This window comes from Vigna umbellata, chromosome 2 (genome assembly GCF_029865625.1).
Source record: "Vigna umbellata cultivar VRB3 chromosome 2, Vumbellata_1.0, whole genome shotgun sequence".
Taxonomy (NCBI): Eukaryota; Viridiplantae; Streptophyta; class Magnoliopsida; order Fabales; family Fabaceae; genus Vigna; species Vigna umbellata.
Window position 1 is genome coordinate 22,347,643 of NC_142166.1, and position 27,461 is coordinate 22,375,103.

Sequence of the window (27,461 nt, forward strand, 5' to 3'; positions counted from 1 at the left end):
TATATATATTATATATATATATATATATATATATATATCTTATATATATATATATATATATATATTATATTTTATTGAATTAGAGTTTAATTTTATTGAAATTTATTATTTAATATTTTAATATGTACATGAACTATTATTATTTAAGATATTTAAATTTAAAATAAACTCGTTGAAACAAATTTTGTTAATTATTTTAAAAAGAATAAGGCATGTTATTTTTTATATATAAGGTAAAATATGTTTATAGATGGAATAACTTGATTATGTGATAATAATTGAAAAATAGTAGAGAGACATTTTCTTTATATATAAGCTTTACACTTGTGTTTTAGTCTATTCAAAGATATTAAAAGAATATTTTGGTACCTATATGACAAAAACTTATTTTATCACTCCACACAATTTCAAAAACGATGAGAAACTAACATAGAACAATTGAGTTAAAGGAAGCTGGTGACACACCTTTCTTGTAGCAAATTATAAACAATATGAATAATATGTAACAACAAAAATGATGAAGCATTGGAAAGAATGTATGCGAGTCAATTAACATAGTGAAAACTTCTTCAAATACCAACATAAGAATGAAGAATTACAACAAAATAATGGATTAGATAGCTCACCAAAGACAATCTAAACTTGATCCTGTTTCCACATAGTGAGATTTTCAAACCATCTCTCAAGGATTGAGTGAGCCCATCCTACCCAATTATGTTGTTCTAAATCTTGACTAATTTTCAATATCAAATGATCATACAAATTATCTTAGGAACTTGGAAGCATGAATGCTAATTTTAGTAGGATCATATGTTGTATGATGCAAAAATGTTTGTGGGAACTCTAATCACCACCATACTACAATTGATCAACCAAATTACTTGATGGATGCATATTATCCTTCATGGAATTTTCTCCCTTTGTTTATGGCTCAATTTGTTGGGAGTAATGTCAAGCCTTCAAAAATAAGATATTTGTTCAATGTGAAAGAAAAAATGGGTGAGCCATTGAAGAAATGCAAGTTTCATTATACAACATTATGGTAAGAATTCCTTACCAAATGAGAAGACATGTATTGATGCATGTGTACAAGGTCTCTAAGAACCATGTTTAGTGAATTACTTATATGATACAAGGAAAAAGTAGTGGAAAAGGTGTGATCTTGAGCTTAATCACATGTTGAAGTCAAGGAAATAGTAGACCACAACAAGGTAATCAATTGAATCAAGCTGGTTGGTGCAATAGAATTTTGTACATATGACCATCAACATGAATGTGTAAAAGGGAGACTCAACCAAATTTTGATCATTAACATGAATGAGATCCTAGGTGACTACCATTAAATTTTAATCATACTCTGTTGAGTGTTTAGAAAGGGAGATTTTAAGAGATGTCAATATGATGAAGTTGTTTCATTTTTCCACATGAACAAACAAAATTCTTAGATCCAATTTTGGATGGTGCAAATTTTATCGAGCATAATTCCATAAATAAAAAAATTACGACTTTACGAAACAAATTAAATTAATAATCAAAGAAGGATACCTGAATTACTACAAAAAGAAATAACTATATATATACATACATATATATATATACATACATACATACATATATATATACATATATATATATATATATATATATATACATACATACATATACATACATACATAATATATATATACATACATACATACATATATATACATACATATATATATATATATATATGTATGTATATATATGTATGTATGTATGTATATATATATATATGTATTATGTATAGTAAATATATATTATATATATATATATATATATTATATATATATATATATAATATATTATATATGAGCATCCTTAAGGTGAGATCTAATATGGTCTTTAACAACAAACACCATGAAATTCTAGTTCTAGGATATTTTAATGTTATCATAGATTGATTTTTTAGCAAAGGATCAAAAGGTTTAGGTCGCAAGAGGTTTGCAATGTTTGCACTAGTGCAACAAAGGGAAACGACAACGACAACGATTGTATTTGACTATACGCTTTGATTTTCGAACTGAGGTATATACTGGTGAGGTAAAAAGATGATGGACTTTTTGCAACCGAGGTAATATAGCGAGGGTTTCTGGTTCGGTTCCTCAGTAAATTAGAAAAAAAAAAGAGGAGGGGGGGAGGAGGGGTTTTGGCCACGATTCAATCAAGGTAATAACATGGGTCTGTGGCAGCGGTTCACGGAAGAACTGAGATCATAGCCCTTATTTTTTTTTAATCTAGTGTACCCTATGACAGTGGTTGAGGTTGAACCGAGGTCATAGACTGTTTTCTACCTCGGTTTTTACTACAACTAAGGCTTATATTCTACGATTTTTTTAATAACAGGTCTGTTTTTATGATATCTACCATCACAAAAACAGATCTGCATATGAAACAATATATTTACAACACATAATGTTTAAGGCATAATGTAAAAAGACTAATAACTATAAATCAACATAACATTATTCTCCAGTATGGAAAGAATAAGTAGCTGTCAATTGTGCCTGAAATTGATAATAACTTAATTGTTATATATTAAAATCACAGAGGGAACTTTGAAGCGAACATCAAACTTCACTTACCCATATATATAAGGGACAAAATATATCTCCTTGCCCCTTCGAAAGTTGTTGGTGAGGTATGTTTGGGTGTCATCAAATTTATTTCCTTCGTGAGTGCCTTAGGGATCAAAGAACCCATAAACATCATTGCACCCAAATTGTTATTTACACTAAACATATACCTGAAATAAAAAAATTACATTTGATATAAGTAACTTTATATGCAAATCAATTTTATATAAATAATTGTTCATAGACTTAAATCATCATAGCTGAATTAATGTAATATTTAACTCTTCTTTTTCCGACACAATTTGTATGACATCTTACCTATGCAAGTACAATGGGATCTCATAGCGTCTCTCCAATACTTTAGGATCATATTCAACCATCATCAGCTCATCTGCAATGATGTCAAAAAATTGGTGTAATGCACCAAGAGAATTGTCCTCAGATAAACGAATCTCCTCCTCTCCATGCGTTTGTTGTTACATGGAAAAATAGGATAAGTGTCAAAATCAATAACATGTAAACATTAAAATTGAGAAGTTTAAAGTAGGAGTCCATATCGGGGGGGGGGGGGGGGGTTAGAAATAGAACCAACCAAGTGTTTAGGCCAAGCGATAAAAGATTGAAATGCTTGTGCCATAGTGAAAATCTCATATATTGGTAGATGATTAAGGCATTTGGTATGGTCATGTTGTCTACTAAGACCTTGACCTCATCCTCTGTTAGCTCCATACCATGAACAACAATCGCTACCACAAACATTGTTCCACGAGCCACCAGCATCGTCTCAGTACCATATAAACCATATAATAGACATGGACTAATGGCATCCCTTAGGATGACTGGTGTTGAACAACTTCCGTTACCGCTTCCACCTGTGAAAATAAATGTTAGCTTATACAAATAAGATTTAATAGCACTAATGGTCCTTATTTTCGTTAGGTTTGTTCGAAATGGTCCTAGTTTTTTTTTCTGTTCAATGTTGTCCTAAAGAATGTAATTTATGTTCAATTTAGTCCTTTTTGCATATGGCATTTAAATCGTTAACGACGCATTGTTCAGCTGTACAATTAATGACAATAGTCCAGCTCTCCAATTGCAATGGTAAGAATATCATGATGACCTTCTAGAGTGAATTGACCTTGGGAGCTCTGCTCAACCAAGAAGTCCTATAAGATAACAAAAGATCATTTTTCTTTTAAAAGTTCAATGTAATATGTATAATGAAACTATTATTACTATAGGAATAATGATATCTGACAATTCTTTCTGATATTTCTTGTGCAGTCTTAGAAGTGTAGGAGCCCGATGATCTTAGACGGGATAACTTCCACTTCTGATGCCGAGATGGTGGTAAAGGAGGTTGTGGACTACTGCTCTCAGGAAGTGGGGGTTTACCTTCTGTCGTTTGCTTGAGGATTTTCTCTTCAAGCTACCTATACCCACCACGAGATAATAAGTAGGGTTTTTCTATTTAGCACTTATACCTTGTGCTTTTGTCCTTGTTTCCTGTCACATAATGAATTAGTTCATATGATATAAATTTGTTAACGAGGAATTGAATAATATCTATTAGACTAACCTATCACGCCTCTGATGTACGACTCTCTACAAAGATACGCCAAGTCTCTTCATCAATGGTCTTATATTTTGCACATAAAGACTAATTTTTCTTTGATCCAAAAATATATCTAGAGGTCAATTTAGTCTTAAAACCCCGAAAATTTTTAGTAATAGATAATAAACACAAAATTATCAATATAAACCAAGTACAGATCAAATGATATTAATTAACTTACTAGTATATCATTCTATATTATGTTCCGATCAACTTTGGACACATGATCAAAAGATAGAATAAGAATAAATATTTTGTCACGTTCCGGTACTCCTAGGTATGATTTGAGTACATTTGCATTTGGGCTAGATGCCACATCAGTGATCACATTAACATCCACAGATGTCCTCTAACCACTATTTCTTCTGATCATTAGTTGTCTCAATCTAGTGGCTCATCTAGTGGGTCTAGATGGGGGAGCCTCATGCCCTGATGAATATGGATGGTCAGCCATATATATATATATATATATATATATATATATATATATGTCAAAATAAATAAAAACATGAAATATTAATAAACAACTCATGTAAGAACATATTATTTAACAAAACACATAAATTTATATAGAAATATGAAATTCATACATAAAGATGTGGATTGGTCATATGTATGTTCCCTCATTATGATCTTCCTGAATTGCATGTACATCATCAACTAGATGGTGATCATCCAAATTTATCGTTGTTTTGAATGAATGGTTGTCAGCAATATGAATATTAGTTAGATTGTCTTTGTTAACTTCAATTTATTTTTTTGCCTTGAAGATCGAAATACCAATAATCAGACACAGGATCTTTGACATAAAAAACCTGAGACGCTTGATGTACCATGATAAACGGTTCGTCTCGATAACCCACCTTTCGGAAGTCAACTAGTGTCATATCCGATTCATCTATTTTCACACCACTCTTATTATCAAACCATTTACATTTGAACAATGGAACATAAAACATAGTGTGATCAACCTCCATATCTCTTCTATTATACAATAATATCTCATTGATCCAAGTACATGATTTTGATCTTTGGATGTGGAAAATTAGAGTGACTCAACTTCTAGACTAACTAAACTATTTTGTACTGTGCTTTTATCATCCAAAGTATTCATATAGAATGTGAATTATTGATTTCATAACATGTAAAACATACGACATCAAACTTTTAACCATTGCAAGCCACAAAAAAGTATCAGAAGAGGGTGACTCTTTGTCAACTTTGAGTTTGAACCAAGACATCAAGGTTTCGTTATGCTCCATCAACTGTCATTTCTCTGATTGTCTTAGATTTTTTTCCTTCATAATGGTTTTGTGTGCTACCAGAAAAGGGATCACCTCATATGTGTTGTTCAATGTGTACAAATTTGCTTGCAATAATTCTTTGGGATCTTTTGTCACTACATTCACACCTCAGATGTTTTTACTTGTAGAACATTTACTTACTTGTAGAACATCTAGTCATGTAATCTGACAAAACTCGATATTTTCTTCAAAAATATACCTTTCAATCATTGAACCTTGGAGACGATATGGATTTTTCACATACCCTTTCAAAATCTTCATATAAGGCTCAATAGGATACATCCATCTTAAGTATATTGGCCCATAAAACTTTATTTCTCTAACTAAATGAGCAAGTAAATATACCATGATGTCAAAATAAGATGGAGGGAAAAACATTTGTAGTTGACACAAAATGGTAACAATCTCGCCTTGAAGTTCATTTAACTTTGTAGCATATATGGCTTTACTACAAATTGACGAGAAAAACTAACACAATTGAGTTATGGTCTGCCTAACATTTTTGGGAAAATATCCACGAATAACCATTGGTAACAATTGTTGCATTAAGACATGACAATCGTGAGACTTCATGCCAAGAAGCTTTAAGTCCTGCATCGACACTAAACTCTTAATATTTGAAGAGTATCCTTGTAGTACCTTCACACTCTTTAAACAAAGGAAAAAACTTATCTTCTCTTGTCTGGACATTGTGTAACATGCAAGGGGAAATAAGTACATTTACCAAACTCTCTTGGTGTCAAGTCTTCTCAGATCTTTATGTCAACCAAATCCAAAAGACCATTCACTCTATCTTTTGTCTTTCCCTATATGTTGAGTAGTGTACCAATCAAGCTATCACACACATTCTTCTCTACATGCATCAAATCTATTGAATGTCTAACATCTAACTTGGACCAATATGAAAGATCAAAGAATATTGTTTTCTTCTTCCAAGGGGTCCTACAAATGACTTCTTGGATGCTTTCCTAAATACATGATGTATTTTATTAAGTTTTTCAAGAATCTGAAGGCCAATAGTGGATTTGGTGAATCTTCCCTCTCTTGATGCCCATTTAATTCTTTTTTTAACCTTCGATATGGATGATTACATTTTAAAAATATTTGATGACGCAGGTACATTGTCTTCCTTCCGTGTTTCAATTGATTGGTTGTAGTGTTTTCTTCACATATAAGACATGCTTTATGACCCTTGACATTGTATCTTGATAAATTACCGTAAGTTGGAAAGTCATTAATGGTAAAAAATAACATTAAGCTGCACGAAACCAAGGGATTTATAGAGGGTCTATGGCCTCGGTTTTACAGACAACCGAGGCCAAAAACCCTGCACAAAGATTTTGTTCCGATTGTAGAGGAGAATGTTAGTGTGGGAAGAGGGTCTGTGGCCTCGGTTCTATAGACAACCGATACACAACACCTACATAGAGATTTTGATCAAATTGTAGATGGGAATGTCAATGTGGGCAGAGGGGCGAACCGAGGCCATAGACCTTTTATTGCTTCGGTTGGATTGGAACCGAGGCATAATGGGTGTGTTAGTATCCCCGTTTTTTACCAGTGTTGTCTTGTCCTTATCCATTATAGAGGGAAAATGTTTTACCAATGTGAAGCATTTTTTCTTTGAAGTAATTTTCATTATGATGCAAGTGAAGACTTGAAGACTTGAAGAACCTTTTGTAAATGTTAAAAACATTCAACGTAGAAATTTTTGTATAGGAATCATTTTACTTTTGTAAGTACTTAGATGGTTTCTTAATTTAGTGATTTATTTTGGGAATAACCGATTACCATAGGAGATAATCGATTATCACAAGCTAAAATAGATAAGGGTTGCTTGTGCAAATAATCGATTATTACAGGGGATAATTGATTATCACTGCTTGGTTTAATATTGTCCAGGGTGTACAAATAATTGATTATCACTCAGGATAATCGATTATCACTTTTTCAAAACCCCATAACGACCTTAAATAATCGATTATCACTTATGATAATCGATTATTACTGGCTGTTGGGAATTTCATTTCAGTTTCTGACCCTGCACGAGCCTTGGGTTATAAATAGAGTTCTACACAACTCTTAAAAGGTAACTTTTCATTTGAGAGTATTATAGTTGTGTGCCTAAGGGAAACTCTCTATGTGTGAAAAGGGAACTAAGCCATTTGAGAATACAGAAAAAGTTCTGAGGAAGTTCTCAAGTGTTAGTGTGCTTAAATCAAGTCTTGGGCAAAAGAGAAGCTTGCACTTAATGTGTCTAAGGTCGAAGCAGTTATCTTCAAGTTGATTGAGTTGAAGTTTTTTCCATCGTGTGTCGAATGAGGGTGTTCTCTATCTCTAAATATTTGCATAATATGATTGTAATCTAAAACTATATTATTTTGTGAAAAAGTTAATCACTCTTTATAGTGATTAACGATTGGAAGTAGAATCTTTTGATTCGAACTAGGATAAAATTATTTGTATTGATTTTCTTTAACTCTACTTTTAGCACTTAAACTGTTTGATAAAAGTTCTTAAAGAAAATCATAAATTTTAAAAGAACCTATTCACCCCTCCCCTCTTGGTTTTTGACCTTTACACACTCTTTAAATTCTTTTCGCTACGCGATACCAATCTCAACAAAATGATCATAAGAACATATTATGTTTTCTATTATTTGTCTATAAGATGTGGCTCAACATAAGAATGATCAAATTTTCATCTCAGGAGTAATGATGTGTCAATTGAGTGTTTGATGGTCAAGTAGGCTTGATCAAAGTCATGCTTTGGAATACATTTATTGAAACGTCTAAGAGAGTTAAAAGTCAAATGCTTAATGCCTGTGAGTGCTTAGACTGCCTCGTATTGTAATAAATCTTGTCTACGTGAGATATAGTCTGAACATCTTGTAAGCAATCATTGATTGCGATTCTGAAGAGAATTAAAATACTTACAACTGAACACTGTTTGAGTTGAGGAATATTGGGAAGGTTGCTAAGTACCAAGAGTTGTTCGAATACTTAAAGGAAATCTCGCTTAAGGTTGTTGAGTACTAGAAGTGTTGCGAATACTCAAAGAAAATCTCGGCGGGGTTGTTGAGTACCAGAAGTGGTGCTAATACTCATATGTAATCGTGTGAAGATTATAGTGGAACCCTCTGCAGAGGAGATTGAATGTAGCTTAGTTGGAGCGAACTAGTATAAAGTCTCTTATGCAATTATCTCTTCTCTTGTCTAAACGATCCTCTTACAAAAATCTGCAGTTACATTTTAATTTCTATACATAAGAATCTTCCAAGCTAAAACGTTTATTTTTCACAAAGGAAGTTCTTACTAACGGTTGTAGTACATATTTTGAATAGCACGTCAAAACGTTCATACGTATTTATCAAGTTGATTATCTAAGCACTTAAAAGAAAATTTCAAAAGCTCGATAACGTGCTATATCAGAAAGGTTGCGAAAAGTTTTCCATTAACACTATTTTATCCCACTTCTAGTGTTTTTTAAGTACTTCATGTATTACTTCTTTTGATTATTTATTTCCAATCTAAAAAATTGCACCAGCTCTTGCTACAATCTGAATTGGATTTGAGAGCCCAATCATTGAAATAGAAGCTACTTTTTCAACTTTGCACCAGAAAAATGACCCAAAATTAATGGTTTTGGAAGTGGTTTTGCGCAAAAGCTATTATGACACTTTGCTAACCATTTCAACAGTTTTAATTCATCAAAATACACTTGTCTGAACTCAATTTTTGTTCAAAACGGAACTATACACCAAATTCACTTTTGCAAGTTTAAAAAATGACTCAAATATGATGGTTTGACATACGAAATTGCACACAGGTCATTCTAACTTCTAATGAACTTTTCTAACAACTTTAGAACATCATTTTGGACTTGTTTAAATTTCCCAATATAACACAAACACAACTATACGGAATATGACATGTAATGACTAAAATATGCAGAATTTGCATCAACCAAGCTACCAAATTTGAATATAAGGGAATCAAAAACTAGAACAGTAATGGAAATGACTCTATGAAGTGTAAATACACTAGAACAAGATGAAAATTATCAATTAGAAGAGTTACAACTCAAATTGAAAATTCTAAGAACTTTTGCAAGGTGAAAAGTAAGAATAAAAACAAAACAACAAGGTGCTTTTGAATTGGAGGTAACCAAGCTATTGTTAAGACATAATCGTTTATGCACCTAAACACTCTCATGTTTTGAATTTTAACCAAATAACATTAAACAAAATAATAATCTAAAAACAACATAGGATGAAAATAGAAAGACTTAAAACTAAAATCCCAACACAAAAAGCCTTAAGAAAACACTTAGGATTTTAGGAAATAGAAAAACAACTAAGTCAAACACCCAAATGCAATGATAAAAGAAGTCAAAAGCACTAAGAGAGTTGAAGATAAAAGCATAAGCTTATCATACCTAAAGGGTATTCAAATTAGCTCTTGGGAAAACAAAACAATGTCAAAGACAATGGAATTGACAAAACACACTAAAAACTAAAACTTAAAGCACAAACAAAGCTAAACATTGTTTGTTTGTAAAGGCAAAATAACAAAAGTGTTTACTCGGCCTAAGCGATACCATAAGTTAAAAAGTTACTTTGTTAGACGATGAAGTCCTTAATCGATGTTTGGTATCTTTGGAAGAAAAGCTTAATTGTCAAATGCTACCTTAAATGACATTAAATGCTCAACATTATAAGTTTAAAAGCACTTTGTCGTTCTGAGCAAACATTAAATGACATTAAATGCTCAACATTATAAGTTTAAAAGCAATAAACACGCAATCGTTTTTATATTAATTCCCTCCACCGAGCTATGTCCAGTCTTCTCTAACACCTTAGAAGGTTCCACAATAATCTTCAACAAGATTACAATTAAGTATTCTCACCACTCTTGGTATCCCTAGACACTCCCGGTATCCTCCAGATACACTTGCCTAGATGAGTTTCACCCACTCCTAGTTGCGTAGTATTCTATACCACTCCTGGTATCCCTAGAGAATCCAAATATATTCTCGATATGTTGTCTAGTTTAGTTTAACCCACTCCTAGTTCCATTAGAAAATTCAGATATCTTCTTAATATGTTGTCTAGCTACTGTTTAACTTCATCAAGTTAAACGTCAGAGTTTCACCCACTCCTGATTTCCACTACACACCTGTTTAGCTACCATTTTAACCCCACTGAGTTAAACATAATTATTTGAATTCTCTTCATAATTTACAATCAAAAGATTGATTACAAGTCTTTAGGCGATAACTTGTGTAGAGAGCATATAAGTTCAGTACAAATCAATCTAATAGACTCATTGAGTTTTTTTTCTCTTCTCTCTTCTTACAAAAATAAGCTTATATACTGATGAACCTTGAGAGTGTTTCTATTCTTGATCATTTTCTCTCTCAGATATTCTCTTTTGAGTTTATGCGCTTTATTGAGCTTTTATCTCGACGATGTTTGCTTGAGCTCTTTCTTTCTATGTGATATTCTCTTGATTCTCTTTCCAAATAAGTCTCTATTTATAGGCTTCTAGAAAAGACATCCATTAGATAGAGCTTTTGCCTTGACCCTTGAGTTTTTTTCATCTTGTCGTATGAAACAATTATTGGTTAAAGTCAGCTTGTCAAAGTAGGCTTGCTTTTTCAGTACATTACAAAAGTAGGTAGTACGATTTCTTTAGCACGACTTCTGATGGAGAGAACATTTTGTTAATGTCTTATTTATTTTTAACGTCCATTTTTGATTTGTATAGGATGGAGCAGGTGGATGGGTGTAATAGGAAATCTGCATAAAGTAGAGTATATAATCATGCAGTAGATATGTCTTTTCTATTATGACTTTTGTTGTTTTTAAACGTTAAGCATTTAATGACATTTAATGTTTGTTCAGATTAATAAAGTGTTTTTTGTGTTTTTTATTGCTCAGGTAGGATTTCATCATTTAAGCCTTAAGAGTCTTAAGTAGAAATTCCAAAAAAATGAAGAAAGCAAACTTGTTACATGCTTCTTTTGAAGAAAGCAGAATCCTAAAGTGTTTAGAATAAATGATAATACTCTCCAAGTATGCCACAACTTGATAAAAGTGTTAAATGATGAAGGCATAACTAAGAAGTTTCAAACTGTGTAATGGAAAAAGTTGTGCCAAACGTGTCAGCTTGAGAAAGCTACATGTTCTAACCAAGCTAGACGATCTTTCACCATGAAATGATTAGTCTAGCATACACATCAAAAGAACAAAACTTACTTTAAAACACATAATGAAAGATATTCACACTAAATACAATATTTAAAATAATGAGTATCTACCAAACAAAAACTAGCTAAGACAAAGTCTCTTAAAGGGTAAAACAATACCACATGCCAAACACACTTTCACTCAATGATAAAACTCTCGTGAAACATCTATTATTCTTATTAGAAAATTCAAACAGTTAATTCTAATCAAATCGTAGAAAACATAAAAATCCTGAACAAGCATTAAATGTCATTAAATACTCAACCTTTAAAAGTAACAAGATAAGTAAGAAAAAGGATATATCTACTATAGAAACATTTATTCTACATTATGAAGGTTATCCACTACAAGCATTCCATTACAAGTCAGAAATGAACATTAGAAAGAAAAATAAGATATAAGAAGAAGGTTTAGTTCATCAAAAGTTATGCCACATGAATACTCCAATCTACTTTTGCTAAATTTCTTAAAAGCAAATCTACTATGACAACAAGACATCATCAACTTATGACTTCCATTAGTGTTAAAATCTACGAAAAGTCAAAACACAAGGATCAACTTTATCCAACGATTATATTGTCACCAAATCTCAAGACAAGCATCGTCTAATGACTATATCATCAAAGGTGTATGAATAGAAGATCAAAAAAGAAAAAGGATGAAAATCCATAAAGTGTAAAGAAAAATCATCATTAAGGAAGAGCCAAGAAGTTTCTCTCAACTACCAAGAGTCAAATCATTCTACACAAGAGGAGAGAAAAAGAGAAGAACTTAAGAAAAGAAAATACTTTTAGGCTTCAGTGTTATAAGCTTACTTTTGTAAGGAGAGAAAGAGAAAAATGAGAGATAGAGAGAGACACTAAGAAATACTCTAAAGCTTCATTGTAATATCAACTTGCTTGTTCTAAGTAGAGAGAAAACAGAGAGAAACACCTAGAACTTATATCCTCTTTGTAAGAGTAATCATCGAACGATTTGTAAGTAATCGGTTGATTCAACATTCTGAAGAGAACTAAAATACTTGTTGATTAACTTAGGAGAGTTAAGGATTACTTGACAGTGTATCAGGTCGATACTAGGATTGTCTATTTAAAACCAAGAGTGAGTGAAACTCAACTAGTCTAGGGTAACCAGAGTTATTCACTGAATAAGGATACCAGGAGTGGTGAGGAATACTGCATAACTACTTATGATCATAGTGTCATTGTTAGAAAGTTCTTTGTTAATGACTTTATCATCCTTTTGTTATTTGTTTGACATATTTACTATTGGAAAAAACTATTTCCATAATCGACAAGCTAAATAAGACATTAAGAAAGTCATTTTCCAGAAAAGACATGAAGCTACTAAAAATACTTTTGGCATAAATATCTCACGAGATAAAAGAGAAAAGAAAATTTAGCTATCATATGATCACTACATTGAAAAGTGTTACAAAGATTCTAGATAAAAAATGCTAAAGTCGTGAGCAATCTTGTTGCTACCATTTTAAGTTGAGTGTTAAATAGAGTCTATCAAATGAAGTTAAGAAGACTTATATGAGTAGAATTCCTTATGCATCTACAATGTATAGTTTGATGTATGCAATGATATTGTGCTAGACCAAATATTGTACATGTTGTTAGTATAGTTAATTGGTTTTTATTCATATTCAGGTAGAAAGTATTAAAATGATGTGAAATGAAATTAAGTATCTTCATGGTACTAGTTATTTGAGGCTTTATATTGGAGGTGATAAACCTACTTTAATGGGTTACTCAAACTTATGTGACTAGAGAAATTGATTCCACAAAGTTCATTGTCGTTGCAAAAGCATGCAAGGACTTACTATGGTTGAAGAAATTCTTGCATGATCTTAGTTTATTTAAGTAGAATAACTACCCATTACTTATGGAAAACTAAAGTGTTATTGACACTTATCTTGTTTTAGTTTTGTGTAATTATGCTTAATTCACTCGTATTTAGTTTGTTTTGCAGTTCTTGATATCAAACAGAGAGTTAAAGTGGAAAAATGAGTAAAATAGAGGAATTTCAAGAAAAATATAGCAAATTGACTTCGTTGTAGCTGCTGTATGAAATCTTAGGGCTTGAGCCACACGAAGTTCAAATATTGTTAGACTATGTAGATGAAATCATTCTTGAAGTATAATATTTTGGACATGCTTTTCATTATATTGTTTCTTATATAAGACGTTTTCATTGATGACATATTCAAGACTTCGTTATATTGTTTAGAGCTTATGTTCATTAGACAGTATATTTGTGTTAACTCTTTTTCTATTAACACCGATTGAATACAAAGAGTTAAGATACAATGTTTGGTCTTCCTCAAGGCTAGACATGTTAATTTCAAAGCTTAAGAACTTATCCTTACATTTTGCACTGATTTAGAAGATGTTTATCGTAAATCACCTTTAAAAAACTTGTTTCTTGCTTAGAAGGGATTTTAACGCTCACTGTTTTACAAGAGTAATTCAGATATTTGTGTGTGGATATCTTAAGGATGGTGTCTTATTAAGTTTGTGTAGGCTTCTCCAATTGATCAGACGCTTCTGCCTAATATGTTATGTTGTCTGGTTTATCTTTTCCTTCTTAGATAACATCTTTGAGATTGTGGCTTGTTAGACGTTGTTTGCAAGATTTCTTATGATAAGATTGTTGTACTTTAAACACTTTTAGGCATAAGTCTTTCAGGTTTTCTGTTTATGATTCATCAAATATCTAGATAATTCATTTGATATATGCTTAGATGATTCAATGTTGTTTATTTCCATATATTCATACACTTTTTCTACCTAAAGAATATTTCATTAAGTATATTTATTATACTTCAAAACTTTGAGTTGTTAGAAGGTCTAGTCTTTCTAAACAATCTTATTTTAACAAAGAGAGATGCTTTCATTGTATGTCTAGATGTTATTGGAATTGCATTGCAATATTCTATTAGTAGTTGAAGTCTCTCATGTCAAGGTTGAATGTAATCAATTCTTACTCTTTGTACTTCTATTTCTTCAATATTTATTTATGCTTTCATTCAATCTGTTTGTGGATTGGTTTATACTTGTTGTTAGATGAACAAATCACTCATTTTATCTCACTAGCTTGGGATTTAGTGGAAACTAGTTTCAAGTTGTGGATCAATCAATTCTTCTGTGTGCTTTTAGATGTTAGGAATAGATTTAAGGTTGTCGTTAATATAGAGTCTTGAGGATATATGAATAAATTTGTTTTTTCCTTTTTATTCAAGCAAGCAATATTGAGGAACCATATTGAAATTTGGTGATCTTAGGCTCTGGGTGCTAGGAATGGACCTAGAGTTACATTCAAAGAGAACTCTTAGGACTATGAATGATTTGCATAAGTACATAAACAAGATCAATAGTGGTATAGTGGAAGAGGATGAGATGAAATTCACTCATAACCTTACTTCACTCAATCTCTTTAATATATACTATTATCAATATTTTCCACATACGTACTTTCTATCAAAATACAAAAACCGAAAAACAAACTACCAATATGCTTTTTAAATCCTTGTGAATATGATAACCCTCATTTGACTACACTACAAATAACTTTGTGCACTATTCAATAAGTCACATAGCTGGATAAATCTTTTAAAATTTAATATTATGTGATATTGAAAATTTTGGAACTTAAGCCTAATGAACATAAAATCACAACCCAAGTTCAACCTCCATTTGATAAGAATCCAATTTTCTATTTTAGGTTCAAACATTTTAATATAATTATCTTGTACTCATTTGATCTTAGTGAAACTTAATTGGCTGATTTGTGTTAGTGAACTTTTACATTTCACAAAAAAGTTTTCTCTTGTTAAAATATCAATGTTCTCTTTTGTAATTAATATTATTATCTTTTATTATTGTTTTCTATCCCATTTCTTGCAATTTTGAAGAAATTATATTTGCTACAAATTTTAAGATTTTTTATTGTTGTGTTACTATTTCTTCCATCATGAATAGATAAGAAAAATAAATATAAATATACAAAATGAAAGTTAAATATAACCATTTAAAAATCGCATTTAAAAATTGTTATAAGTGTCATTTCAAAAAATATAATAAGATAGTAAAATAATTTCGTTCACTAAATATTATTAATCTTTCAACTAAAAAACATAACTCTAACTAATATGACAGATCACAGTGATTATTTTTTAGTAATGATAATGTGATAAAAGAGCAATCATTTTCAAATTTTACGATGTTCATATATATTATGTTTATATTAGTGTATTAGAAGAATGTCTTTATATACAAATATAAGTATTTTATTTAAATTAATTATATATATTACCCTACTTATCGACAATCAATATCCGTTAAAAACGTCAAATAATTCTTTATGAACACTCTAATTCGATCTACCAAATTTTAATGAATTAATAGATCAATTAGCGAACTTAAATTTATTTTGTCACCTTACTGAAATATGAGTAATCACTTTATCTTTTTATTTATTTATTTATTTATTATTATTATTATTATTTGAAATATACGGATTATGAACACGTGTATCCTATTTTTTTAGTCATAGCTAATAAATTTAATTAGAAAAAAGAGAAACAGAATTAATTAAATAGTTATTTAAAAAAATAAAATAATTATATTAATTTCTTAAAAAATTAAATTAATAGTCATTTAAATGATAAAAACAAAAATATAACTACTTTAATTTAAAATAGCAACAACTCAAAAAAATTAGAAAAAAAAATGTATTCACTACAAAAAAGTAGGGCATTACCGAAGGCCAGAAGCCCTCGGAAAATGCCAAAAGCCGTCGATAATGGGTGTTTACCGAAGGCCTATCGACGGCCAAAAATCCTTCGGTAAATCCCCTGTCGCTAACCATTACCGAGGGCTTTTGCCCTTCGGTAATTACCGAAGGCTTAAGCCTTCGGTAATTACTGAAGGGCAAAAGCCCTCGGTAATTACCGAAGGGCAAAAGCCTTCGGTAATTACCGAAGGGCGAAAGCCCTCGGTAAGTTCCGAAGGGCAGGAGCCCTCGGTAATGAGCATACGATGGTATTTACCGAAGGGCGAAAGCCTTCGGTAATGGCCATACGAGGGCATTTACCGAAGGGCAAAAGCCTTCGGTAAAATGCAGGGCAGATTTCAGCAAAATGGTTTTTCTTGTGCAACCCAGACCTGTATAATAAATTTCAATTACAAACAGACCTGCATAACAGTTTTCAAACACATACAAACATGCATAATGTGCATCTCAAAGATCCAATCAATGATCAATATCCAATGCACATCAAATAATCTACAAGACATCCATCAATGTATAAATAATGTATGGGGTAGTTCAAACATAAAACAATGTAACACAAGGATGTTGTAACATCCAAAGTTTGTAAGTACATCTAACATTGAAATGATATCAACTGAAAATATTCTAATATCCAAATGTTTGTCTAACAAGTAATAACAAAATGAAACCTAATAATGTACATAACTATCATCAGAATGATTTTCATCATCCTGCTCCTCTATTGATGGCTGGACTGGTGTGGGTTGGACTGATGAGGGTTGGACTGAAGTGGGCTGCTGAGTGGCAGCAGGTGATGAGGAGGCTCGTGGCTGGGTCAGAGGGAGATTTTGTACTTCCTGTGAGGTTTCAGGCAAGACTCTCATGATCAGGGCCTTGAAGTTCGTAAACTCTGTTCTGAGATCAGTGATCTCCTGGTCACGTTGATGGAGTTCCTGCCTCAGGCGAACAACCTCCTCAGGAGTAGTGGTGGAAGAAGAAGGCTGGTGCTTCAGAGTACCTCCTCTAGATGCTGTATAGTTTGCAGCAAGCTGTCCCGCACCATATACTCGTCCCTTTTTCTTCCCACCAACGATGTCGATCCAGCACTGTGTCCTACGGATGTCATCATCTGCATTACTGGCATCATCCGGTGTAGGAGCTGACTCATGTTCAGATCTAACCTGTGAAAGTCTCGTAGAAAAGTCTTCCTGTTGAAACATTAAAAGCAATGTCAGAGAACGATAGTATAACAGAAATAAAAAATTAGTAATAGTGTTATTTGCTTACATGAGTCTTCCGAGATCTTTCATCAACAAATTCATTAGTTCCCTTCCGAACATGAGTCTGTGCAAAGACCTCATCAACATGGACCGCCCGTCCTAGAGCCTGTGCCTGTAACATAATTAAGAATTACAAGCGTACATATGAAATACAATATACATAACTTGTGTATGAAGGAAAAAGTTATGTAATGAGATTATACCATACGAATGGCATGCTCATGAATGGTGATCGACCCACCAGTATGCAGGGTGCCACCCCTTTCAGACGCTCTGTTCCGCTGGGCTTTGGCACACTTATTGCGGAACTCTACTGTATTCCAATGGGCCAGTAAAGAGTTCCAAATGTGCTCACCCAGCCAGTTAGGGCGCTGTGCTGCATTCCGGGCATCCCTAAACATCTCTGACAGCCGATGAGATGCTTTCATGTGGAAATTTCTGTGTATCTGAGTTTCATGTTCAGGTTTCCACTGCACCTTCATCTGTAACATTAAAGAGAACAAACATTGATTAGGCAACATACTAAAATAAGAGCGACAATTAGTTTAGTGGATTGTTGACCTGAAAACGCTCCCAGAATGCCTTTCTGTCATCGTCAGGTATTGCTCCCCAAGTAGGCCATGGACTTAAAAACTGTTGCTTTATTGAACGTGTGATGGCCTGGGAAGCAACCCTAGATGGAATAAACCTGCATAACAAAACTCATTTCAATTACAATATGGTTTAAACATCAAATGATATCAACAGATTATAAACTTACCCTTTACCATAGGGCTCAATCCATGGTCGATCATGGAGGGGCGGATCAAGATCTTCAGCATCACCACTTGAATCTGGATGACCAAGTGGTGTGACAGTCTCAGAAGGAGGTACAGAAGATGAGGAAGGTATAGAAGTAGGGTCAGAGAGAGGAGTGGGGGTAATAACAATAGGGGGAGGAGTGGGGGTTGTAGAAGGGTGTGCTGCAGGAGGAGGAGAAGGGTCTACTGCAGTGGTAGTAGAAGGGTGTACTGCAGGAGGAGGAGTAGGGGCTACTGCAGGTGTAGGAGTCTGTATACTAGGGGTAGGAGAAGGCCCCACAGATGATGTAGTACCGGGAGCAGGGGTAGGTAGTCTAGCAGGCACCCTAAGTACATACTTTGGTGCCTGCCGTTGCCTCTTTGTAGGCCTTGCTACCCCTTTTCCTTTATCAGGACGCTCTGAACCTTGTCCTGTCATTACTGCACTCAAATGGTTACAAATAAAGCGAAAAAAATATAAACAAATAAAGGATGAATTGTTTTCAAAGTCAATGTATACGTAATTGCAAACAAGTTAAAGATGGTATTTTAGATAATGGTAATGAAATGATAGTCCAATTTGCTACAATAGATGTTCAACATTCAATCATCGTCATCATCATCATCATCTTCATCTTCATCTTCAGCATCGTCTTCTTCTTCTTGTTCTTCTTCTTCATCGTCATCATCACCATCATCTTCTTCTTCTTGTTCTTCTTCATCTTCTTCTTCTTCCTCTTGTTCTTCATCACCTTGTATTGTTGCTTCTAATTCATCTCCATCACCATCAGGGTCGATCAATGCGGTTATACGTTCAACTTCGATAATTTCTTGTGATTGTGACATTTGGTCAAGTTGGTAGGCTACATCTTCCTCAACTTCATTTGAGTCTATGCGACCTCTAGGCTTCGTTTGTATTGCTACGGCCCAACCACGCTTGTCAATATTGCGAAATGGTGGATATGGCACATAATAAACCTGTCTGACATTAGATGGTAGAATGAAAGGATCAAAAGGCCCATATCTTAATCTCTGGTTCAGTTCGACAATATTAAAGCGTGGATCGACTCTAGTACCAGCTCTAGAAGGATCAAACCATTCACAATAAAACAGTACCACTCTGTTTGGAGAAGTAGTGCTGTTGTACTCTAACTCATATATTTTATGAATGATGCCGTAGAAATCATCATAAGACCCCTCTGTTAGGCCCTTGACATACACACCACAATTTGATGTTTTCTTTCCTTTAGACCATTCATGTGTATGGAATTTGTAACCATTGATGAAGTAAGTGTGCCATTCTTTGACACATCTCATTGGCCAATTGGAGAGATGTCTTAACTCTTGAACCGTGGGAGTTAATGCCTGATTAAAAACCTACAAAGGTACTAACAAAATTAGTACCTACAACAGTCAACACAGCTGAACAAAAATGGACACATCAACACAGTTGAACAAAAATGTCAAAAAAATGAATCAAACTTTTTTATGTTATTTTCTTCTGGGGTAAATTCTCCTCACTCTGTTCCTTCTTAGTCATTGTTGTACAGGCTATTCGGATATGGAATTGGAATTCACTTGCTTCAAGTAGAGGACCCCAGCAACATTCAAAGAAAGAAAGAAATTAATCCGAAAGATAATCACATACCATTCCAGGCAAGGTTTCAGTGTGAAATGAAATTTGTTTCATAGCATTACTTGAAATTAATTACAGTGTGTTTGACAAAATGACTGAACAAAAGGAAACTGACATGGTTTGTTTGGTTTTTGTGATGAATGAAAACAGTGTGAAAGAATGGGAGCAGTGGAGAAGAAGCTTGAGGAAATGGAGATAGAATACGTGCGTGGAACGGTGGAAGAAGGGGGCATCAAAGTGGATCAGTTGTTTTTTCATCACCCAGATGGGTTCATGATTGAGATATGCAACTGTGATATCCTTCCCGTGATTCCCTTACCAAGTGACATGGTTAGGTCATGCTCTATAACGAACCTTCACATGCTTCAACACAGACAAACACACCAAATTGTGAAACAGGACTCAGCTTTAATGTTATCTTGAGTATTTCACTAGTTATGCTTATTGAAATTGGCTTTTTAGGTGTACCAGTAGCTTTTTACTCTGATCTAGTATTTGTTATCAGTTTTCATAATCAACATACATTAGCAATCAAAATGACTACTTTGAACAATATTTTCTATAAAAATTCGTATTGCACACACTAATTCTGAGCATACATTGAACAAAGTCAGAACACATTCTTCTTAGCTTTTATAGTTCATCAATGAAAATGACAACTTACCTCGACAGTAGCCCCTTCAATAGCCTCTGAAGCGGTAGTGGAAGACCTTCTCACAGAGCGACACTCCCCTGGTTGCGCCGCCTCGTCTACGCCGCCTCCTCCAATATCTTCCCTCCACAATGGTAGCCTTCAACTGAACCACCCACCACCTTCCTCAGCTCAGAACACTGCAAAACGCTACAAGAAGAAAGGTTCCACCACTGACGCCTTCTCGAAAACAGTAACAGGAAAAGAAAATGAGATGGGAGAATGGGAGACTTCACCTATAATGGAGGACTGGGGAAGAATCGTATCCCAATGATGGTTAGGGTGGGAAGCAGTCTGCACACGCGACACACTCAGTTCGTCGAGGGAGGAAGGGCACAGAATCTCAATATTGGGGAAGAAGGGGTTTTCGCGAAATGAGGGGAGGGAAATATTTCACTTTCTAATTTCATATACATCATTCACTTACCGACGGTCATTTACCTTCGGTAATCACTCCTGTGCATTACAGACGGCCATTACCCTTTGGTAAAGTGATACTACACAAGCCTTCGAAAAAGCCTTCGGTAAAATACATTTACCGAAGGCCACAAGGCCTTCGGTAATTACCCCTCGGAAATAATTATTTTTCCAGTAGTGATTCAGAGGATATATATATATATATATATATATATATATATATATATATATATATATTTATTTATTTGTAATTAGATTTAATTATTCTTATAGTTCCTATTTTTTTGATTTTTTACAAATAAGTCTCTCATTTTTTTTAATTGGGTTTCTTTTGAAAAATTGCCGTAATTAAATTTTTGTTGTTAGTTGCATACTAACATTGTTAGGAGATGGTCATCGTGATATTTTTTAATTATATTTTACCTTTTACTTTTTTTAAATAAAAAAATATATATCCACTTGTCAAGCTAACAATGAGCCATGTGTCATTAACAATGTCATTTGTCATTTCAAGCTACAATGTCGTTGTATTTGTCTCAATTTAATCCTTAATTTTTTAAAAATTAAACAATTTTCTTCTCCAAATTCAAACAAAATTTTATTTATATATAAATCTTTACAAAAAAAGATTATACAAATTGATATTTTTTATTAGAAAATAAAAAAATTACGAACTAACATTTGACACATTTTTATTTATGTAGTACTAAGAAAATAACTTAGCTGCATTAAAATTTTTAAAACAAAAATTAAATTTAGACAAAAAAATAAAGAAAGTCATTTAAAAAATTTTCACAAAATTAAATCACAAATGAAATCATTTAATCTAAATAATATAATTGAGCAAACTATAAAAGTTAATATTTCAATAATAAATACTTTTGTGAATGTCATTTAAACAAAAATAGTCTTAATACTTTCTCAACAATGCCATGACACGTGGTCTGTCACTGACACATGACATGTCAGTGCCACCTCATATTGTCATTGTCACGTGACACAATGTCAGCTTGATACGTGACAATTTTTTTATTTAAAAAATTCAAAAATATTACGAGCTAACACATGACACCTGTTTAAGAGTGTTAGTAGAGAACTAACAACAATGACCATATTGTTTCAATTTATTTAAATTAAGGATCCAATTAGAAAAAATAAAAGACCTAGAAAAGTTACTGAAAGAACGAGAAAGATTAAACCTTATTATTATTATTATCACTTATCTCTCTTCTTTGTGCAGCCTCTTTGATAGCATTGTATGGTGTGAATTTGGGAAGAAAAAAGAAGAAGCTAGCAAGTTAACTCATTAACTACGAAGCTTGATTGTTACAAACAGCTAGCACCCTTTTATGCGGCGAGATATCGTTAGGTTATTTATAACTACTGTACTTTTCTACCCATTTTCTCAATCCTTTTTAAACCCTTTTAGACTTTTACTCCTCTTAACCTTAAAAACACCAACACAACACATTGTGCATGCCCACATGGATACCAACCTCAACACTACATTCACAAACGTTAACACCACTTACAATCACGAGACCATGACCACAGATCAACAACACAACATCATCCTCCACGATCATCACCAAATTCCAATGGATGTTGGAATTTGGTCCAATCACCACCACCCTTTTCACCCACAACCCTCTTCCTCCTCTTCAACTAATTTCCTAACCGACGTCTTGGGAATCCAGTTTGAAGAAGATGAAGAGGAAGAGCTCGGAGCGATGAAGGAGATGATGTACCAGATGGCAGCGATGCAACCGGTCGACATAGACCCTGCCACCGTCAGAAAACCCAAGAGGCGAAACGTCCGCATAAGTGATGACCCTCAGAGTGTGGCTGCACGTCATCGAAGAGAAAAGATCAGTGAGAAAATCCGTATCCTTCAAAGACTTGTCCCTGGTGGAACCAAAATGGACACTGCTTCCATGCTTGACGAAGCCATTCGCTATGTCAAGTTCTTGAAGCGACAAATCAGGTTCCTTCAATCAACACCACACATTCACTCCGTTAATGCCACTGCTTCCAACTCCGATTGCCCTTTTCCACCAACTACATTGCACGCTTCCACCTCCGTCAACCTGCCTCTTGGAATCCAATTCAACGCCGACCACCTTCAACATTCATCGGGTAATTACTGATTACTACTCATTTACATGCTAATTAAGAAACTTTTATGAGCAGTACGTGCATGACGTTATGCGTTTTAATGATTATTAATGTACCAGGGGACAATGAAAATGAGGAAAGGATTCAACTGTAAGAGCCTGATGCAGTATTATATGCACCTTCAATATATTAAAGTTTTTTTTACGACAAAGGTACCTTGTTCAACTGTAACTAAAGACCCTCATGGAATCTGTGTAGTAAAAAGATATTTTCCATTTTCCAATGTCTTCAAAAAGTGTAATAACATTCAACTTAATTTCCCACTCGTTAAATATATATTTCTTCATTTCATTTCTGTTTCTTTATATAACATTTTTATTTCTGAAAAGAGATGTGTGTTTTAATTAACTTCTTTTATTGTAAATATAAATAAGCAGTTTCTGTTCTATTATTTAATTCAAATTGTAATATTTTATTATACTAAGTATTTTAAAAACTATACATGCTTAAACTTATTTTTTATTCACTGACATTATAGAAACGTGCATTAATAGCCCAAAAATACCAATATTGATTATTAAAATTTAGTGTCAAAAGTCAAATGTTTTACATGGATTCATGCTATGTATAATAAATATTGAATAGTGCGTATTGATTAATCTCTACAATATTTTAACAACAGATTTTAAATATTCTTTAGTTTTTAAGAAAGTATCTGTAATTTATAGCTGTATTTATTGCTACTGAATACGGAGTCTGTTGGTTTGTATTGATGCAGTATATAGCTTGTGGGAAAAGGTTTGTTTGGATATTCTTCACCAAAGTGACTGAGGAATAATAAATCATAACGCTTGGTTTGGATTATATCTTATAAGAATTATATCTTATATGAGTTGGTAGAAAAGTTTGTTTGGTCAGAAGACTGTATCTTCATTGAATAAAAAAGTTGTATTATATGTTCTTATTCCTTAAACCTGTATCAGTTTTGCTAGAAAAAACACTCTTATAAAAATTAAATTTTGAAATATGCTATATTCTTTTACAAAATATTATCTGAACGATGCACAATTCCCGGTAATTTAAGTAAAATATAGGCAAAAAGAAATATGTTATTTAATATCATTTGAAAATTTTTAAAACGAAAAAATAATCTTAACAAAAATGAATTTTTTAAATTTTTAAAAGAAAGAGAGATTGAATAATAATGAAAGGTAGTATTAAATGGTAGTAAAAAAAATTGTTGTGTAAAAATATAAATGTCCATTAAATAATTATGTCTTTAAAATAGTTTAATTAACAGTGAAAAATAAATATTGTAAAATGTTGAAAACCGTGCATGTGAATACAAATTGCATTTATTTGGCTGTTTTGATCTGTAATTGAATTGTATGACGTTGATCCAATCAGTAAACTACTGAATCACATGTAGACAATAGTTTGAGTCATTGACGCATTTTCTATACATGCTTTCAATTAATTGGTACATAAATACAAAAGTGGATGTTACAGGTTATCAGGTACTTCTTTATGTTGATGATAGTGTTGCATGTTTCAATTAGTGTGTATACGTATATATATATATATATATATATATATATATATATATATATATATATATATATATATATATATATATATATATATATATATATATATATATATATATATATATATATATATATATATAGGCATTCAATAATATTAATTACGGTATAATGAGCTGAATTAATATGTACGAAGTTTAAATTTTTAGCTATCTCAAAACTCTAGTTTGATGTTTCAAAGGAATGGGAGACTAGATTTTTCACAGATTTTCCGCTTTAATTGAAATTGAAAAATATCAATAATGTAATCTTAAAGAATATAAAATCAGAAACAATTCAATGAAATTAAGAAAGATACATAATCAGCAAAGCGAATCATTGTGCATGCAAGTCTTCTATTCACAACTTGAAAAAAAATTCAAAGAGAGCAAAGCGATATGAATTATCTTTTGCTATGAGCTTTTCAATGTAGAATAATTAATAGAATACACCAAAACCAGTTGACCTTCAAATTTTGGGCCGTTGATGCAAAGCATTTGAAAGTTTTTCAGTTGCACTCAATGATTGTACATAGTTCCGTGTAGCCAAAAAGAATAAATTTCGGGGCATTATTCTAGTCATGGAAACTAATAAATAATACAGCTAAACAATTACGTTAACTTAAGACAAGACGCGATAAGAATATACTATTTCAATATCAAAGCTATTTGTACTTTTTCAATAAATACTACATATATATATTTTTAATTAATGTATAATTTTGGGTTTGTAAAATGATTAGAATATTTTAAATACTTCTTATATTAAATAATATATTATTTATTACTGATTAAAAAAAGGCAATAAGCGAGAATAATTTTAAAAAAAAACTTTAAAGCACATCATTTTTTTTTACAATATAAAAAAATTACTAAAGAATAATTATAATATCTTTTTGTGTAAAAGTTAATATTTATATAAATTTAAGTGAACATGAAAAAACCATTTAATTTTAATTTGGAGTAAGAAATGAAAATCAAATTGTATGCCGGAAAGAATTCTTACAACTTGATTCCATATTTGACCAAATTAGTACCTCCACCATAATTTGTTTTGACATTTGTCAATTGATAAGCAATACCATGGCCTAACAACATAATCCTAATCGTAACGTGTAATGTACTATATGACCACCCATCCAACCAAGATCAAGCGGCTGATAGTGAGAAAATGAACGAACGTCTCGAACTTAATTTAAATAATAAATGAGAAGTTAATGAAAATAATAATTATTTATTGACAATTAATAAGAAAAATATCATTTATTGATAATAAATGGGTCAGACATGATGGTAAGCTAAATATAATATTTATAAATATATGTATAACGAAGGAGACAGGTAATTTTGAATTATGATTACTCATTTTTATTATAGAATGACTTAATATCATTGTTGGTCCCAATTTTTGTCAACTTTGTTTGAAATGATCCTCATTTTTTTTTAATGTTCAATGAAATCCTAAAGGTCATAACTTGTGTTCAATTTAGTCTTTTTTGCAAACGTCGTTTAAATCGATAATGGCCAAATGTTTAACTGTGCAATTAGTAAATGACGTGGACACTTTAACCGCGCCACCACCATCGGTGTTCATCTTCTCCGTCCAGCAACCACCCAGAAACACCACCAGGACCATCTTCCCCTTCCTTCACCGTGGATCTCCATCAATGCCACTGTCTGTCCTTCTCAAGCCATCACCATGGCGGCCCAGCAGCCAACAACAACTAACCTTGCATTAGGCCACACCACGAGAATAGCCTCCGAAATCGCCGCCATCAACCATCCAGAGCTTCTTCTTCGCGTGGCAAGCGGCGCCGTTGAAACTCTACTACAAGGGCAAATTCCAACACCATACGAACTTCACTTAGTCGCCGCCAAAGCCGCACTGCCATTATCTCCTCCCTCGCTCCTCCATCATCTTCGTAAACCTGTAGGAAACTCAAATCGCCACTATGGCGAGCTACAATCGCAAACCAGAATCGTGACAAAAATCCTTGCACCGTTCAAACCTCCATGGTTGTCGCAAATACCACCCAGGCTACCATCACCTTCGCGCCCTCAACCCTAATCGCAGCAGCCTGCGAGCCACCTGCACAGAAATTGCGCTTGCAGTAGAGTTCCAACGTCGTTTCTTCTTCGCGTGACGATAGAAGCCCTTTCCCCCTTGCATTCAGAAACCCTAATCTTTTGGTGGGGAAGGGGTTTCCATGTGGCAGTCCCTCATTGGCTACGTAATGTTTTAGTCAAGGCAGGTCAGCAGTTAAATGGCATGTCATTCACTGATTGCACAGTTGGACATTTGGTCGTTAGCGATTTAAACAGCGTTTGGAAAAACGACTAAATTGAATACAAATTACGATTTTTAGGACTACATTGAACATTTTAAAAAAAATTAGGA

At 32.9% G+C, this 27,461-nt stretch overlaps 2 protein-coding genes across 2 annotated transcripts; one reads left to right on the forward strand and one right to left on the reverse strand.

The window, feature by feature from the left end:
* Nucleotides 1-17,233: 17,233 nt before the first annotated feature.
* LOC148203628 (uncharacterized) lies at nt 17,234-18,436 on the reverse strand. Its single transcript, XM_088107685.1, has 4 exons — nt 18,413-18,436; nt 18,047-18,325; nt 17,851-17,955; nt 17,234-17,771 (listed from the first exon to the last, which is right to left on the reverse strand). The coding sequence occupies exons 1-4, from the start codon at nt 18,434-18,436 to the stop codon at nt 17,253-17,255; spliced, it is 927 nt and encodes a 308-aa protein (XP_087963811.1). The 3' UTR covers nt 17,234-17,252.
* Nucleotides 18,437-22,715: 4,279 nt separating this feature from the next.
* On the forward strand, nt 22,716-24,435 carry LOC124845087 (transcription factor HEC2-like). The gene is made up of 3 exons (XM_047322126.2): nt 22,716-23,502; nt 23,601-23,693; nt 24,260-24,435. Exons 1-2 carry the CDS (start codon nt 22,716-22,718, stop codon nt 23,633-23,635), a joined length of 822 nt encoding a protein of 273 aa, XP_047178082.2. The 3' UTR covers nt 23,636-23,693; nt 24,260-24,435.
* The last annotated feature ends 3,026 nt before the right edge of the window (nt 24,436-27,461 follow it).

Coding starts and splice junctions, on each gene's coding strand:
- LOC148203628 (XM_088107685.1), bottom strand. CDS start 18,436: ATGACAGAAAGGCATTCTGGGAGC. Junction 17,956..18,046: donor ATGAGCATGCCATTCGTATG/GTATAATCTCAT, acceptor ATTATGTTACAG/GCACAGGCTCTAGGACGGGC. Junction 17,772..17,850: donor AAAGATCTCGGAAGACTCAT/GTAAGCAAATAA, acceptor ATGTTTCAACAG/GAAGACTTTTCTACGAGACT.
- LOC124845087 (XM_047322126.2), top strand. CDS start 22,716: ATGCGGCGAGATATCGTTAGGTTATTTATAACTACTGTACTTTTCTAC. Junction 23,503..23,600: donor CCACCTTCAACATTCATCGG/GTAATTACTGAT, acceptor TTAATGTACCAG/GGGACAATGAAAATGAGGAA.